This window comes from Haliaeetus albicilla, chromosome Z (assembly GCF_947461875.1).
Source record: "Haliaeetus albicilla chromosome Z, bHalAlb1.1, whole genome shotgun sequence".
NCBI classification, from domain to species: Eukaryota; Metazoa; Chordata; class Aves; order Accipitriformes; family Accipitridae; genus Haliaeetus; species Haliaeetus albicilla.
Window position 1 is genome coordinate 13,172,911 of NC_091516.1, and position 16,671 is coordinate 13,189,581.

The window sequence follows — 16,671 nt, forward strand, 5'->3', positions numbered from 1 at the left end:
TGTTTCTAGAAGTTAAAACACCAAGGGAGTGGGTATCCTGTTACTTAATAAGATTTTCTTTTTTCAAGTAGACCTCAGTCTCGGCAAGCAAGCTTGGTTGAGTGCAGTCATCCTTTTTTTTTTTTTTTTTTTTTTTTTTAAATGCTGTGCTTAAAAGAATGGAACAAAATTCTACAATACTGGGTAAAATAATTGAGGTGTCTTGCACTATTAAATCTGCTCTTAAAGGGCAAAACTTCGAGGTTACACTGAAACCATGTCTAACTGTAGAAGAAAAAAGGCTTGCTGCTGCTGATCCATATGAATATATGGAGCGATATTTTACTCTGTAAGTATCTAATGCTTGCTAATCCTGGATTATAATTTGTTAGAAAAGATTAAAAAAAAATACAGCAGTCATGTAGCAATTAATTTCCAAATGGATTAATCAAGAACTGGTGGTTTTTTTTTCTATTTTTCTCCCTGCCCCCCCCCCCCCCCCCCCCCCCCCCGCTTTTCTCTTTGGAAAGCAAGACTGGCTGTAAGCAGGTCTTTATGTCTTAATTTCTCTGGTTTGTATCTTCCCTGTTAACATTTTAAAAATGTTTTAATTTGAGATATATGATAGAATATTTACTATAAGCAGTTAGAAATATGTTTCATCATTAAACACTTCTTTCTTCTGTCTTAATTTCTTAAACTCACCTTTTGCCTTTTTTCTTTGTATTTGTTACAATGGTAACTCGTACTCATTCTGTGATTACTGTCCGTTTTTGTCATTCTGAACTTCTGGGAGGTAGTCTTCAGCAAGTACTTGAATCTTGTGCTGTGTAACTTCCTCCATTTTTGCTACTTGATCCTCAAGTTCAAATTATTGTTTCCACATTTTCTACTTTCTCACTTGCAATTTTTTTTGACATATTCTTATTTTTGTGTGTTAACTTTTTTGTTATTTTTTATTAGGTAAATATATTCCCAGACTTGAATCTTAAGCAGTTGTTATTCATGCAATACTTCTTGATTCTTCAGTGAGATACTATCTTTTTTGAAAAGTAGTTGCTGTCTTGGTTGTGCAAAGGAACCAAAGCATCCTCCTACAAATTATATGAGAACTACGTGATCACAATTTAGTAATACTGTCCTGTGCTTTAGCTTTTACTATATCTCTGTCTCAGTTTGTGCATGATTATGTGAAATAACAGTAGGAAACTGGAAGCAGGAGTGTAGGACTAGAAGCAACTTTCTAAATGAAGTCGAGTCTTCTGCTATGTAACTTTGATAACTGTGTCACATAGATTCTCTCACAAGCTAAGCTTATAAAGTAAGGATTAAGACTTAAACAGAAGGAATTAGAAGTCTCTGAAATTTCTGTATCCAACTAGAGCAAAGTCTCAGGCAGGGTCCTTGAAGCTGATCTAAAAAAAATGAGATTTACTCGGTATCCTATGAGGAATAGGTGGACAGGAATGGTCAGGAAAATAAGCTGTCTCTGTGGCCAAGAACAATGGCAATAGAGATACCAAAAGTTAAATCAAGCTAGCCTTCCTAAAAAGTTAATTACAAATGGAACTATACAGAGAGATTAAAAGGTAAAAAAGGCAAACCATTAAAGGTATTTTAGGTACACCCCTAAACCAACAAGTATTTGATTTCTGATATCAGAAATAAGGATATAGAGCTGAGGGAAAACTGTGTGGAGTGGCTAAAAGGAGTGTGAGGATATAGAGATGAACACAAGCATGCTTGAAGCTAAATCAGAAAACCAGAGAGCTTAATGCGGAGGGAGGTGTTCCTTTATCCCAGGGAGCTGGGAGGACAACAATAGGAAGAGGTCTGTGAAATAACAGCATTTGTTACTTTTAACAGATCTGTCAACTTAGGGTGGTGTTACAAGAAGAAGCCTTACTTCCTGGGAAGTGGCTGGACATCACCTGTTGATGGGAAGGAGAGAAAAAATCTTTTGTTTTCCTTTGCTTCCACACATGGCCTTTGCTTTTGCTTTATAAAACTGCCTTTATCTTGACCCATAAGGGTTTTTTCTGTCTTGTTTTCTTTCCCCAATCCTGCTGACGAGGGGAGTGATAGGGTGTCCAGCCAAGGTCAACCCACCACACTGGATTTCTATGTTGTCCTTCGCTATGTGAAAGATCGCAGGGTTTGTAAACTTGGAGTTTTCAGAGTTCTTTGGAATATTGCAGGTGTCTCTTCTTGAGCCATTGTTTGCTTCGTATCTTTTAGTACTCAAGCAATCTAGGCATTACAAAAGGCTATTTCTTCAAAGAATCTTTTTTGTAAACTTTCAGAGTTTATAAATGCAGTTAGACTGTGATCTCCTTGCATTTAAAAAGCCAAGCAGGGTGTGGTTTCTTATTAGTGACAGCTAATGAGAAGCTGTATCTGTGAGAGAACATCCTTATTGACTTAATACTTTCATGTGAGAATTTTATTTCAGCTGTAAAAAGTGCTTGGATGTGACATGTGTCTAATCATAGGGCTATCTTAATCTTATGTCATGTAGAATGGATGTACTACAGATCTGAGTCTTTTAATCCTGAGGACAGGGGATAGCAGTTTACAATCCAGAAAAGCAGATGAAAACATAAGGTTATATGCTTGATTCTCACTGAAATTCAGACCATACTGAAGTCTGCTGTTGGGCTTTTCAGTGATTTATGTAAACTGATATTATATTTTAACACAAACACGTCAGCCTCTGTCTATTACATCTAGCCCATACTGGGAGGAAAAGGGAGGAGCGAATGAGTTGTTAGTTCAAATTGAGCTCTTCTCTTGCCTCAAGACTTCAACGTTCCAGACAAGGTTCAGCTATCGGCAGATGAAAGTTGCTTGGGCTTGCATTATTGTTAGAATCTGATAAGATTCTTTTACTAAACGCTTCATTGTACTAGGGCAGCATGTTAACTAATACAATCTAAAAGTGAGTAAGAAGTAGCAGCACTTCACCTTAAGTTGCTGAATTGATCAAGAATATAAAAACGGTATTCTGTTTTGTGTTTTGGTTTTTTTTTTTTTACTTTTTCTAATTGATGCATTATTGTGTTTCTACCATAGAAATGAAGACCTAAAACAAATGTTGGAAAGCAGTAAAGATTCTGCAAAGCTGGATGCTATGAAAAGGATTGTTGGGGTATGTGATTTTTTTAATTATCATTTTTATTTGTTAGGGTATCTGTTCTTTTATTACTGTTTTTATTGCTTGGATGGGAATACTGTTTTTGCGTTACAGATCCTGTACCGCATCAGCATTTGAATCTCTAAATTGTGTTTAAAAGCTACTGTGAAGTTGTTAATTTGGAATTCTGTGTATAAATTGCTGTGTCAAAATATATTCAGTCATATACTTTTAAAATATTTATGTAACTGTGCCAATATGCCTGTAAATAACTATTTTCTGTAGGGAGATGAGGTCTTAAGTAGGAAATGGTTCCATCAGAGAAGCTTCAGTTGGTGTCTTAATTCAGCACAGAAATTTACAGGAGTAAAATGGCAAATTGCATTACTACTTTTTTAGATTATAAAAGGATTTTTTTTAATTTAGTCCATTGCCTATATATTTGTCGAAGTATTTCAGGTGAACAGTGTGCCCATAGAAGTGATCAAATAATGTTTAACAACATTGTGTGTTTAAACCCTATAAACTAAACATCATGAAGTTGATAAAGTCCCTTTATTTCTTCTTAAAAGTTTTAGAAGAATGTGCTATGGAAAGCTGTTCAGTGTCCACTTGACCTCTTTTTTTGGGACTTCTGCATTTGCTTTCTCTCATTGTTCCTTCAGTCTCCTCTGGATGTGATTTTTTTGTTTGTTTGTTTTGCTTGGTTTTTATGTGGGATAATCCTATGGAAGCATGTACTGAGGTGAGTAGGTACAGATTGTATCATGCGATTGTGTTCTTTCCTCTGACTCTAGAGGTAGCGATTTCTCCCTTCGTTATCCTCTAGTGATGGAGATTTTACTCGAGCTGATTGTCTTCTGCTTTTGCCTTTGATCCTAGTCCTGCCAGAGACATCAATTACTTACTGTATCTGGCTAACCTATCAACTACTATTTCATAACATCATTTAGTTTTTTGTTTGGTGAAAGGTTTCTTGGTTCATCTTCTCCAGTGTGATGTGGGATTCCTCAGGGTTTGACTAGTGAGAGTCTGGCATTCAGAGGTGCTGTTGCAAGAAATAATGGCCTTTAAAAGTGCCATGGTTTCAACCAATGGTAACTTGCATTCTTCTGCTTCCCTCAGAAAAGATCCTTCTTCTGGCTATTACTGTGGGCAGGAGGGTTGGAGGAAAGTTGCCTGTTGCTCCTTTGGTTTTCTTTTTCAAAAAGATGGCCAGATCTTTATCTGTATTTGGAAACTGTTGCAACTGAATGTGTGTGTGTGTATGTATGGGGGAATTAGAAACTATTAAGTTGGGGTAGCTTTACTAGATTGATTCCCCCCCCCCCCCCCCATTTTTCCCTACAAACAATGCTGTCATTATAAATGAGTGCACAATGAGAAAATGCACTCATTATAAATATCTGCTGCTGCTACATATTCAAAGCAGTTCTTAACAACTGTTTCTTTAATTTCCTAGAAATGTGTGATAGCATGAAGCTGGAGATGTGTAGTTGGCACTGATAGCTGTGGTCCTTGATGGTCTTAGGCTGACATGATCAGGCTCAAGAGCTCTTCAGTAAGGGAAGGCAGAACTGAATCGAGCACATTCTTTCTTCTGCTCCCCCATTTCCTAATTCCAGATTTTTGTCCTTTTATAAGTTCCCAGTCCCTGGTTTCTGTCCCTGCTCTAAGCACTGCGCAATGCTAGAAGAGCGCTACTTTCCCAGATGGCAGGAGGGACCTTCTGTTTCTTGGATATTTTCCCCTTGTTCAGCTGATGCTTCTTTTCTTAAAGCAGAAACAGTCTTCTAGCTCATAAGGTTGACCATTACTTGACCGCAAGAAAGTTGTTGAATTACTGGATCCTCTGTTTTCAGTCTCTTCCTTATTTTCAAGGTATTTGCTGTTGTCTTGTGTTTAAACTGTGTTTTGTAGCAGACACCTGGTACCAACCTCTGGTTCACATAACAAACTGAAACAATGAGCTTTACAGGCCAGGGCTGGGACCTTGCACAGTTGGCATAATGCCTTTGTTGTGGTTTAAGCCCAGCTGGCACCTTGAAGCTGCCTGCTCACTCCTCCCTGCCCCCTCCCCTCCCTCCCCCCACCCCCTCCCCACCACAGTGGGATGATGATGAGAAAATACAAAGAAAAGCTCATGGGTTGAGACAAGGATGGGGGGGATCACTCACCAGTTATGGTCATGGGGAAAAGACAGGCACAACTTGGGGAAAAAACAAAATCAATATAATTTACTGCCAATCAAATCAAAATAAGGATAATGGGAAGTAAAACCAAATCTTAAAACACCTTCCCCCCACCCCTCCCTCCTTCGTGGCTCCACTCGACTCCTGGTGCTCTCTACCGCCTCGCCCCAGCGGCGCAGGGGGATGGGGAATGCATGTTGCAGTCAGTTCATCACACCTTGTCTCTGCTGCTCCTTCCTTCTCAGGGGGAGGACTCCTCACTCTTTGCCTGCTCCAGTGTGGGGTCCTTCCCATGGGCTGCAGTTCTCCATGAACTTCTCTGGCATGGGTCCTTTCTGCAGGCTGCAGTCCTTCAGGCACAGACTGCTCCAGTGCGGGCTTTCCTATGGAGTCATGGCCATCTTTGGGGGCATCCACCTGCTCCGCCATGAGGTCCTCCCCGGGCTGCAGGTGGGCATCTGCTCCCCCGCTTCCCTCCATGGGCTGGGGGGGGACAGCCTGACGTCTCACCATGGGCTGCAGGGGCATCCCCTCCTCCCCTGCTCCTCCTCCCCTTCCTTTCTCAGTGACCTCAGTATCTGCATAGGGGTTTCTTACATTCCATTCTCCTCTCCCGCTGCAGGTTCTTCTTAAATATGTTATCCCAGAGGTGTTACCACCGTCACTGACTGGGTTGATCTCGGCCAGAGGCAGGTCCAACTTGAAGCTGGGGAAGCTTCTAGCAGCTTCTCAGAGGAAACACCCCTGCAGCCCTTGCCCGGCTACCAAGACCCTGCCACACAAACCCAAAACAGCCTTGTAGCAGTGGTGATAATTTTATTGTTGGGCACAAAGATGCTTGTGTGTTACCAGTTGTGTGCTTACATTTAGAGAGTTCTCAGGAATGAGATGTGTTTCGCAGAGATGAAAGGCTTCCTCTAGCCTTATTATTAGAGGAAAAAGGAACTCCGTTGTCAGAGTATTGTTTCAAGTGTCTCACTGCAATGCTCATTTTCACTAATTTTAGGTAGGTGAAAAAGCTGTGCATGCCAGTAATTTTCTTAGTCTTCACCTTCTTGAAGTCTACTAGAATCTTCATTTGTCCTTATAGGTGTGATGGAAAAGTACCAAGAGAATACTGCTTATGGCTCCTTTTGCTGCTTCTTCCTCCTCTAAGGTGGTTTGCAAACTCTCCCCTGGGGAGAAGGAGATTCATTACAAATAAACCAAACCTGTCTTGCAGACAGTGACTCTTAATAACAGAATTTCAAGCATAGTAGTTGTCCAGTTTTGATGTTTCCACTCCCCCTCTTACATGAAGGTGTCTAAGCCTACCTTCAGCTAAAACACTTACGTGTGACTTCTTCAATGATCAATGACATCTTTTTTTCTTTCTTTCAGTCAGTGTGTTATTTTTTTGTGTCCTTATATGCATGCCATAAAATAATTGCAGTCTTTGGAAGATTACAAGCGACACTGCTGGCTTAGAAATAAATTTGAAGTGTATAAAGAACCAAGTTTATTCTACTATATGCATGAAAACACAATAGCTAATATTTCTTTTAAAACATACACTGATATTACAACCACCAAGATATTCTTGTTACCAGGTTTGGAAACCTGTCTAAATTTCTAATCTGGGAAAAAAAAAATCTCAGTGGAATTTTGCTCCTGAAGGTTTCAGAGCATAAATTTAGGAAACAAATTCAAATGCCTGATTTTCCACAGAGAATTTCATCCATGTCTCTGTGTGTGTGTCATGAAAAAAAAAAGTTTAGTACAGCCTGACATTGCGTAGGACTTACTCTAGAGTGAAAGTTTCTGTCTGTGCAGGAACTCCAGGTATATAAGACAACACAATTGGAGAATGTCTAGGCACAGCAACAAAAATGACATGATAGACCTTAGTCTTGGAAAGAACCATTATGTTCTTCTAGGTTAATGATCCATGGGCTAAGGAGGATTTACACTAATCGTTATGACTTAATGAGTCAAAATACACTCTTTTAAAAGACCCTAAATACATATTTACATGGTACACTGGAGCTATTACGGTTGATCAGTTAAATAATGCAAGTAATGCCTAGAGTCATACTGTTATAGCTTGTCAGGCTATAGGATCATCCCTATTTTTGAATAATATAACTTCTGTTGCATCAAGATGATATGTTTGATAATATTTTATTCTATGATACTTCTCTGCAGTGCATCTTGCTGCTAAGTTCTACTTGACTGGTCATTCTGAATCTGGCATTTATTACAAAGACACTCCCAGTCCTGACAGCAGTGGTTTAATTTAGATTCTTAGTTAAAACCCCTTGAAACCCATACAATGTGCATGCTTCTTAGTTTGTCACTTCCTGTGCTTTAATATAACTGCAAGAAATAGTTTAAGATGTTAAGTTGGTTAAATTGTAATGTCATGCTGCACAGCTGCTCTTAAACCCTTTTAAAAGGCTCACTCAGTTATAGCTTGAACTGCAACTACCTTCTTTCTTCTCCTAGTGTCTTTCTTCTAACCTTCTCTGACTATACAGTTTGTCAAGGTATTGCCTGGTTTTGTGTTTTCTTGCTTTTGTTGCATGAGATCCTAGTTCTTTATGCCCTTAATGTGTTTGATCAATGAAATACACAAACAGACCTGTGAGTTAGGAATATGAAGTTTAATCAGCTGTATAATGTTGAGTAATGGTGGAAATGTGAGATGGCTGTGAACAGCAGTACCTGCAGTTGCGGAACTCGTGTTCCTGTGTTGGATCCCTGCACATTTGCTTGTCTTAGTGAGCACTTGTTCCTTCTGATTAGCTTGATGTTTGGCTGACTGGATCCTGCCCTTCACCATAACTGGGGGTGCTCTGAGTCTGTATTCGGCAACACTGTAATGATATAACACACTTATGAAATTCCAGGGTTTTCAGCTCGGACATGACATACAGGCAGACACTCTGCTGGAATTAGATCTAAGAAGTAAGAGTTGTGCAGCTGTAGTGTATACTGAAGTACTTTATTCCTTCTAACATACTTGGTTTCTTATACATAACTTCTTAAGCTGTTCATACAAGGCTTGAAGCTAAACAGGGTTCTTGTTTGTGCTCTTTTTTGAGACAATTTTGTTGTTTACTGCATGCCCTAGTTTCAGATTTCTTCAAGATGAAATGTGAAAACATTCTTCCTTTTAAAAAAAAAACAAACCAACAGTGTATTGACTGATCTTGCTTTTACCTTGTTTTTTGTTTTTGTTCTGTATAAGCACTTTAAGGACTTTTGTGTTTAAAGTGCTATGGAAAACAACCTTGCTTTGTTTTTAAAGTGTGATGTTTTGTTTTGTTTTTTTTTTTTCTCTTGGCTTTGTCGTACACCAAGATTGTTCCAGGGAAAAGGAACAGGACTTAAACTTGTGTAACTTCTTTTTTTGTTGGTTTTTTTTTTTTGCTGTTGTTTTCTTCTGGATAGCAGCTCCTAAAAGGTAATTATGTAAAGCTTTTCAGATTAGCAAGGTCTTTGTTTTAAATAATTTTTAAAGCATTAAAAATGATTTGCAGTCTAACGTGGTAAAGTCCAGTTCATTGATTCCACCCCCCAAACGCGTAACCAGCCAGCACTGTGGGATTTCATTGTATGAATAGTATCCTGTAATGTCTAATAGTTAACAAAAAAATCAGACTTTATCCTTGACTTCATAGAAATCAGGTTTCAAATATTGATCTGGAATAAATTCCTATCTCTTTAAAAAAAACCAAACACAACAAAACACAAAAACAAACCAGACAAACAAAACCAACAAATTATATTCTTACATTACTAAGAATTGTCTATCTCTCTTTTTTTTTTTTTCTTAGATGATTGCGAAGGGCAAAAATGCTTCTGAGCTGTTTCCTGCTGTTGTGAAGAATGTTGCCAGTAAAAATATTGAGGTATTCCTGTAGCTCATTAAGCATACTGTTATGGAAGATCTGTTTATGAAAATTTTAGCTGATTGTATGTGACTTCAACATAAACCATAAAATCTCTAGTATTTTTTAATAGAATTTCTCAGGGTTTAATTTCAATGACAGCATTATGGTAATAGTTTAATGTGTAAATAAAGGAAACCTACTGGGTGATTTGGAGGGAGCAATAATAACTGTTTACATTTAAAAAACTGATTGATTAGGGAAAGTTTGTGGAAGTGTGCGTTGGTAATTTTGAGAAGAGGTACTATAGTTTGTTTGGGGTGTGGCACTGCTTGCAAAGTTTGAGTAGGGATTATGCTACGTTGTGTTTGAAAATGTCTATTGCAGATCAAGGCTGAGAGGTAAGGGTTGGGTAAAAAAGTTTTCACTGTTCTAATCATGTGGTATATTTATAAAAGGAGTGTGTCAGTGTTAGGATTGCAGAGTGAGATCACTTTCAACGTAGTTAAACAAGTCATATGAATTCATGGTTAGACAAAATGTGATGTTACTAATGAAGTGTGTTTAAAATAATTTTTTATTTCACAATACTTAGATGTTGATTCTTTTGATAGTTTAGTTTAGAGAATTTGTTTAATGCTTTATTAACGTGAATGCCTGTGATTCCAGAAGATTACAGAAAAGTAGCTTTCAAATCTCAGTCTTTTGGAGAGATGTGACTGGGGCAGGGAATAGGTCCCATCTTGAGCAGAGAAGAAATTTTTGCTAATATGCAGTGTAATCTGAAATCTTTATGTTACTTTTATGTTTTGCAAGATGTGGAGACTTTAAAGCAAAGCCATACACATATCTTGGGAATATGACCTTACTAATTTATTTTGTATGAAGAGTTATGAAAGGAGTATATGAAGGGGCAGACAAGAACAATTTAAACTTCCTATAGAAACAGCTGATGAAGGACCTGAGTCAGAATCATCTGTGATAGTAGTTAATTTCTTGAGACAAGTTGCTTGTCTAAATTTATTCAATTTGCACTAATTTGTGTGACTTTTTAATTAAAAAGATGATGTGTTTAATAATAGGTTTCAGGATTTCTGTAGATAAAAAAAAATAGCAGAAATATAAGTTTTTCTTTCAGGCTGTTTACCATCCATTTTTTTTTAGCAGCATAAGTGTCTGTTCTTGCCCCAATATTGGGTGTTAGATGCACAAAGTAGCTTGCTTCTGTATCTTTTTTTTTTCCTTAATAGGAAAGCAAGAAAAAGAAAAAAAATCCACCTTGGGACTAGTGAAAATTCAAATTTCTAGGAAGTTAAAAAGTGGAGATTGCGTTTAACTATAATGTGTTTAAATCCACAGGCTTACTATGTAGCTCAAGGAAGTCTAAAGCAGCATCTGCATTACAGTTGTCCAGCCAGAGGTTTTATAAAGAAAATGTTACTCTGATGCACACTACCAGTACTATGCACGCACTGTCAGCTCCAGTGCAGAGGTGTCAGTTATAGTTGACTTGACAAATGAAATCTGGATGAAAATCACATCTGTAAGTTTGTAGTTCAAGACTGCATAGTGACCAGCTAGTATCAGTTTGAGGAAAGCAGCGTGGGCATGTGGTGATATTAGTTACTTCCTACTGCACAGGAGCGTAATTTTGGAAAAATGCAGGAAATCGTGGTTTGAAGCACTGGGTTTTAAGAAGAGCATTCAATTGAATGCATGCTCCAATTTTTCCCTCCTCTCCTAGAAATACGTACTTCAGCCTCTGTTATTAATGGGAACAAAAAGTTGCTTTTTCCCTGGCTTATGACACTGAAGATTATATTTCCTGCAGTAACGACTTCAGCAAACTCCTGTCTCTCTCTACTGTGCTGCGATGTAGCAGTTCACATATATGTCTGTTTTCTTCCTTGTTTTACATGGATGAAAAGCAATAGTCAAGTTTGAGTCTAATTTTAGCTTTAAAGAAGCTATTCTTATTTAGCTACTATTTTAAAACTTTGTTTTTTTCCATTCTTTGAAAGAATGCCCATATTTGGCTGAGGCCAAATACTGAGTTCTGGTAAGTTAAGGAGACATAAGTGTGCAAAGATGACAATTCAGAGTCTTTCAGAACTTACTATATTTAATTTTAGAAATTGTAACTATATTTTTATTAATAAGTGATAAAAGGAAATGGGGCAAGGAATCAGACTAGTTAAATATTCTCTTCCACTTTAACTTGTGTTTGTAAGTTATGGGTACTCTAAGTCCAGTTTTGAACAGAGATACCTTACGCTAAAGGGGAGTGCCTTGAACAGTATTATTTATCTTGAGTGCTTTAACTGTTAGGGCTGGAACCACTAGCCCAACAGAGGCAAGACTGCCCCAGCTCCAGGCTTCCAGCCCAACCAGTAATGAGGCTGGGAGTATATTGCTGGTAGGTGTGCAATTGTATATACACAGAAAAGAAATACATATGTAGAGGCAGCCACATAAATGGACATGGGGTATTCACATGAACACAGACAGCACCAGCAGCTTGGCCATTCAAGATGAAGGTCTGCTAGTGGGAATATATGTATACATACGTATGTACAGTGTTGATCCATCCAACAGCTGGGCTCAGACATGGTCTGCCCAGGGGCTGACCCCTGCATCCCAGTCACTCCTGTTGCTGGCACCCGGACGTATGAGCCCCTGTGGCTGCAGCGCTGTTTCAGTTGCTGGTATAAACTGTTGTACGCATATGAACACATGTAAACCAGGACTCCCCTGGTCCCCCAGTAGCTACCCATCATGGTCTTGCCCTTAGACACACTGATGTGTGCACATGTGCACGCACACAACTGGACCTGTCCAGAACTCCCCTGGTCCTCTTCTAGCCAGCCCCCTGTGGTTGTGCCCTTGAAGAGATGCACACAAACACATGGTTCTTGCCTCTAGACACCCACAGACCATCTGGTTTTGCTGGCAGCTGAATGGGGCTCCCCTGGTCTATGCCATAGCCAACTTCTGTGGTCTCACCCTTAGATGCTCACACCCTTAACCTGCCTCCTTCCCAGGCCATTTCACCTACTCGCCAGCTAGTGCAGCTTGATCCACTGGTACAGCTGCACCTATTCCAGTCACTAGCACCACAGACACATGGGCTTGTGCTTGGTTTCATATACTCCAGTCTTTTCAGTCCATGGGCCCTCTGGCCTGTGTTCCCAGTGCAGGTGCTGGCAGCCAGACCTTCACTTGTTCCAGGTGCTGGCCACCATGGATGTACGAGCCCTTATGACTTGAGGTCCCTTTCCAGCTGCTGGATTTGCACTTAAGTCCCCTCACTCTGGTCTGTCTAGTTGCTCGTGCCCATGGACTCATGGGCCCTCCAGCCTGTGGCCTGACCATAGTTGCTGGGACGTACGTGCATCTTAACACCGAATAGAGACTACCTCACTATGGAAAATAGTTAAAAATGGAATTTACTGAGAAAATACAACAGGCTGTGCTGATGAAGTGCAGGCCATGGACGGGGAATTGTACAAACCAGCGAACTGTTTAGATGTGTCCAGACATTTTTATCTGCTTATCTCTGTATTTTCCCCTACTTGTTCCTACCCAGCTCACTTAGATTCTCTCTACTTTTCCTTCACTTTGATTCCTCCCCAAAACATCCCATGATAAGTCTCTTGTGCAATCCTAAAATACTCTTCATCTGCATCCCATACCTGTACACAGAAAAGCCCCTCAGTCTGAAAGGTGCTCAGGTGTTGACCCTTGATGGGTTTAACACCTGGACATGGTAGCTGAGGCTCTCTTGAGGTGGTCCTAGGAGGGTCCTGGCAGGGTGTCCTATCCTCCGAGTCCTAAATTTGTGTTCTTTCCTACTACTGTGTCTCTCTGCACCTCTGGACTGATGGGTCCTATTGTGGGCTCGGGAGAAGCTAGGGCAGGGTATTACTTGCAAACACCCCTCCACCCCCCTTGTATCTCTGTGCTCCTTTGTGGGTATGCAGACAAGGTTTCATCACATAACCTAACATTAATTAGCAAAAGCCTTTCACTGCTTCTTTTTTATGGGCCTTTTCTTATATTTTAAAACAAATAGATAGTTATGTGAATTTACATGTCTTCCTCTGTGCTGTAAAGTTCCCTCATTGCTTATTTTTCCACCATTTAGTGCTAACCTACTTGTGAGGAAGGAGATTGTTAAACTGAAAAGAGATCAGGGCATTCAGTAAAGTCAGCTGACTAATTTCTTTATCAAGGTTAGTTAGATGACAAGTTTAGGTCATAATGTAGCTATACTTAAAGCCATCTAGTTAGCACTTCTGGGTCTTGGAAACCTTTATCATTGTCCGGTTTTTAGGGTGCTTTTGAAATGATGACAAATTACTGGGTTAAATCAGATTGATCCCGATACTGTTTTCAGAAAATGTTTTGTCAATTTTTTCCCTGTCCTTAAGAATTCTTATACAAATCTGTCCATACAAATTGCTACAATGCAGTAGCATAAAATACATCAGTTCATCTGAGTGACTTTGTCCCCGAGTGACTTTCCTGCCCAGAAATGGCTGCTGGGTTTTTTTTTAATCAGGGCTGAATGTTCTGATACAGGGAAATGGAAGTGAAAAACCAGTAGAACACATTCATTTGTTTTAAGAGAAGCAAAGGGTGTCTTACTGTTTACAGAAGTGCCTTGTGATTTTTGTTTTTATAAGTACATGCTGACCTCAACTTGAGTACGTGCATCATGTCTTGGATGGTAAGGATACAAAAAGTGACCTAATAAACAATTGGTGATATAGAACAAAAATAAGTCTTGGTCAATAATTCATGGAGTTTGATGTGCTTATATTGATAAACTAATTAAACAAATCTGCCTGTGTTCCTCAAGCCTAATGTGCCCCTGTTATGATTAGTTTTATAGAGAGGAGCATTTTAACATTGAATGAATGTAAATGGTAAAAGAATAGTGTAGTCACGAAGCTTTAAGTGCTTCCATTTCTAGTCAAAGAGTGGTTTCAAGGAAAGAAGGCTTTCTTTGCACACCTGCAGTCATTCAGTGCATCGGCCTCTTGCGGTCAATGTTGATTGCTGCTTGTCTATAGCTGAACAGCAAATAATTTAGTATGGTGTAACCTTCTGTGTTTTAATATTATGCTTTTTGTCAGAATTGGAACAAAGATACATCTTCTGATAGTGACAGTAATTATAGCACAGCTGTACTTGAGGGTCTTTCAGAATTTTCCATTATAAACCTCAATAGTCAGTTTACAACTCAAATGTAAAAAATGTTTTCGCTGCTTCCTGGGCATACAGTGGCCATGAGGGGGTAAAGTGAACTAAATTGAATACCCTCCTCCCCCCAAATCATACTGAGGTTTTCTTATTCTTTGAACATTGCATCCTTTGTAGCATGCTTATATTGGCTACATCTTTTGAATACTTGTAGTCAGGCAAAGGTGGATCTAATACCCTTTGCTTTTGTCCAAGACGTAGTCAGACATGTTCTTTTAATCAGATTTAAATAGTGTAAGTTACCATACTTCAGCTGGAAGTTGTATTCCCTTTCAAATGTGTTAAAGTAATTGATTTTGAGTTTCAGGGTAAAGTAAAATGGACTTGTTGAAATCCTTGGCTAATGGAGTTTAATCTATTTTCCATAGGAAAATAACATGACAGATGCTGAGATGGTCAGTTGTCACATGTCAACTTCTTAGACTATTCAAGTCTTTTATTTACTAGTTGATAATATAAAGCAGTATTTGTGTTATTAGCATTCATCTGACTGTATCATTAATTAGGTAATATTGCAGCACCTCAGGGAGCTTCTATTAAAAGAATTAGAGTAATTCATAAGACGTTTGAGAAGCATGTGAGTACTCCAGTGTTATATTAACTCTTCCTTCAAAGAAGAAAATGTTGATGAAAATGTGCAATCTAGGACTTAGTTTTACAGAATTCTAAAACTTTCTGATAATGAGTTCGTTTTGTTTTTCTTTTCAGATAAAAAAGCTTGTGTATGTTTATCTGATGCGATACGCAGAGGAGCAGCAAGATCTAGCATTATTGTCCATCAGTACTTTCCAGCGTGCTTTAAAAGTGAGTGACTACTAAACAACATTTCATAGAGAATTCTGAGCTGGTGTCACACAACTAAAATATCTGTGTAAATCTGCATCTGATAAAGTAGTTTCAAGTTATATCATTGACAGAGTTTTTTGTGTGACTTCAAACCTCATCAAGGAGCTAAGCCTGTGTGAAGTAAAGTTACTTCACTAAAGAAAAGCAGCAGGTCGGTGCTCTCAAATTCACATGCTCAACATTTAATTTCTGGAATGCCTTTTCACTTTCCAAGGTAGCTTATGGATGTAGAAAGAAGACACTGTTATTGCCCCGAACCACCTGTGTTCCTTTTACACATAGATCTTTGTATACAACAGAGAATTGGAACATGAGGAAGGTAGTAGTACCTGAATTAAAATATTCAATGTGTTGCACATGCTACTTTTAATAAAAAAGCACTGAAGAAATAGGATTTTGTACTGTTTTATTTCAAATTCAGATCACAATGGGGAATGGGATTAGAGAACAAAGATTAGGATTGCTTTTGAAGTGTGTGACCATGGAGAAAAGAAAGATTACTACGTCTCTGTCCTTAAATTTGGCCAGTTTTTATAATAAGAGAAGGTTGGTTTTTTTCTTTTACGCTTCTTGTAAGGCTACTCCAGGTTCATAATGAATTTCAATCATGTCACTGACCCAGACCTTGCATCTTGTTGGAAAACGTTGCAAAAAGAGCACCAGGTGTGCAACTGTAGGAGCATCCCACAACTGACTAGAGAGCGTTCTGCCCCTATCCTTCTAGCTTTTATCTCAACGTCATGTGTACTACCTTTACTATCTGTGACTGCCATGAAAAGCTAAAATTGAAATGACTTTGTATCCTGTGTTTTTAATGAGATATGTATACAGTGAACAGATTTCATGGCATAGCTTTTTAAAAAGCTGTAGATAGTGGGAACAAAAGGAGAGGGGATAACTCAAATGTTGTGGCTGTGAGTAGCTCAAAAAGAAGTGGTGTTGTGGCAAGGAACTAGACTCCAAGCTAGCTGAGATTTTCAGCAACTAAGGAAATTACTAAGCCTGCTATGGAAGATAGGCAAATGTAATTAATTCTCTCTGTTCATTTTTTATAATGTTTTGTTTCTGGTTTTGTAATGAAGATTATAATTTGGCTTTATATGTGGAGATTTTTTCTCCCTCTTTAGGAAGAACTTTTAAATGTATATTAAACTTCTCTGATTGGAGATGTTCTGGTAACAGCAAGCAGTTTTTCCAAAAACTGTCAAAGTAAGTGCTTTTACCATCCAGATACTTACTACTCAGAAGCTGCTAAGATGTAGGAATTTTGAGAGTTTAGATGAACTGATTATTAATTAATACCAGTCTGAAAACCCATGTTGCCAACTCCCACTCCTTGAGAGAAATGTTCTTTGGGAATTGCCCTTCTGGTAGACAGTACACT

General features: G+C 38.7%; 1 protein-coding gene across 3 annotated transcripts in view; it reads left to right on the plus strand.

Moving 5' to 3' along the window:
• Positions 1–16,671, plus strand: part of AP3B1 (adaptor related protein complex 3 subunit beta 1) — a 165,201-nt gene that overhangs the window by 10,657 nt on the left and 137,873 nt on the right. For all 3 annotated transcript variants that reach the window (XM_069776335.1, XM_069776334.1, XM_069776333.1), the window contains exons 2-4: positions 3,052–3,127; positions 9,123–9,197; positions 15,150–15,245. In XM_069776335.1, coding sequence (XP_069632436.1) covers positions 3,052–3,127; positions 9,123–9,197; positions 15,150–15,245 — 247 coding nt within the window. The remainder of the gene's footprint in view (positions 1–3,051; positions 3,128–9,122; positions 9,198–15,149; positions 15,246–16,671) is intronic.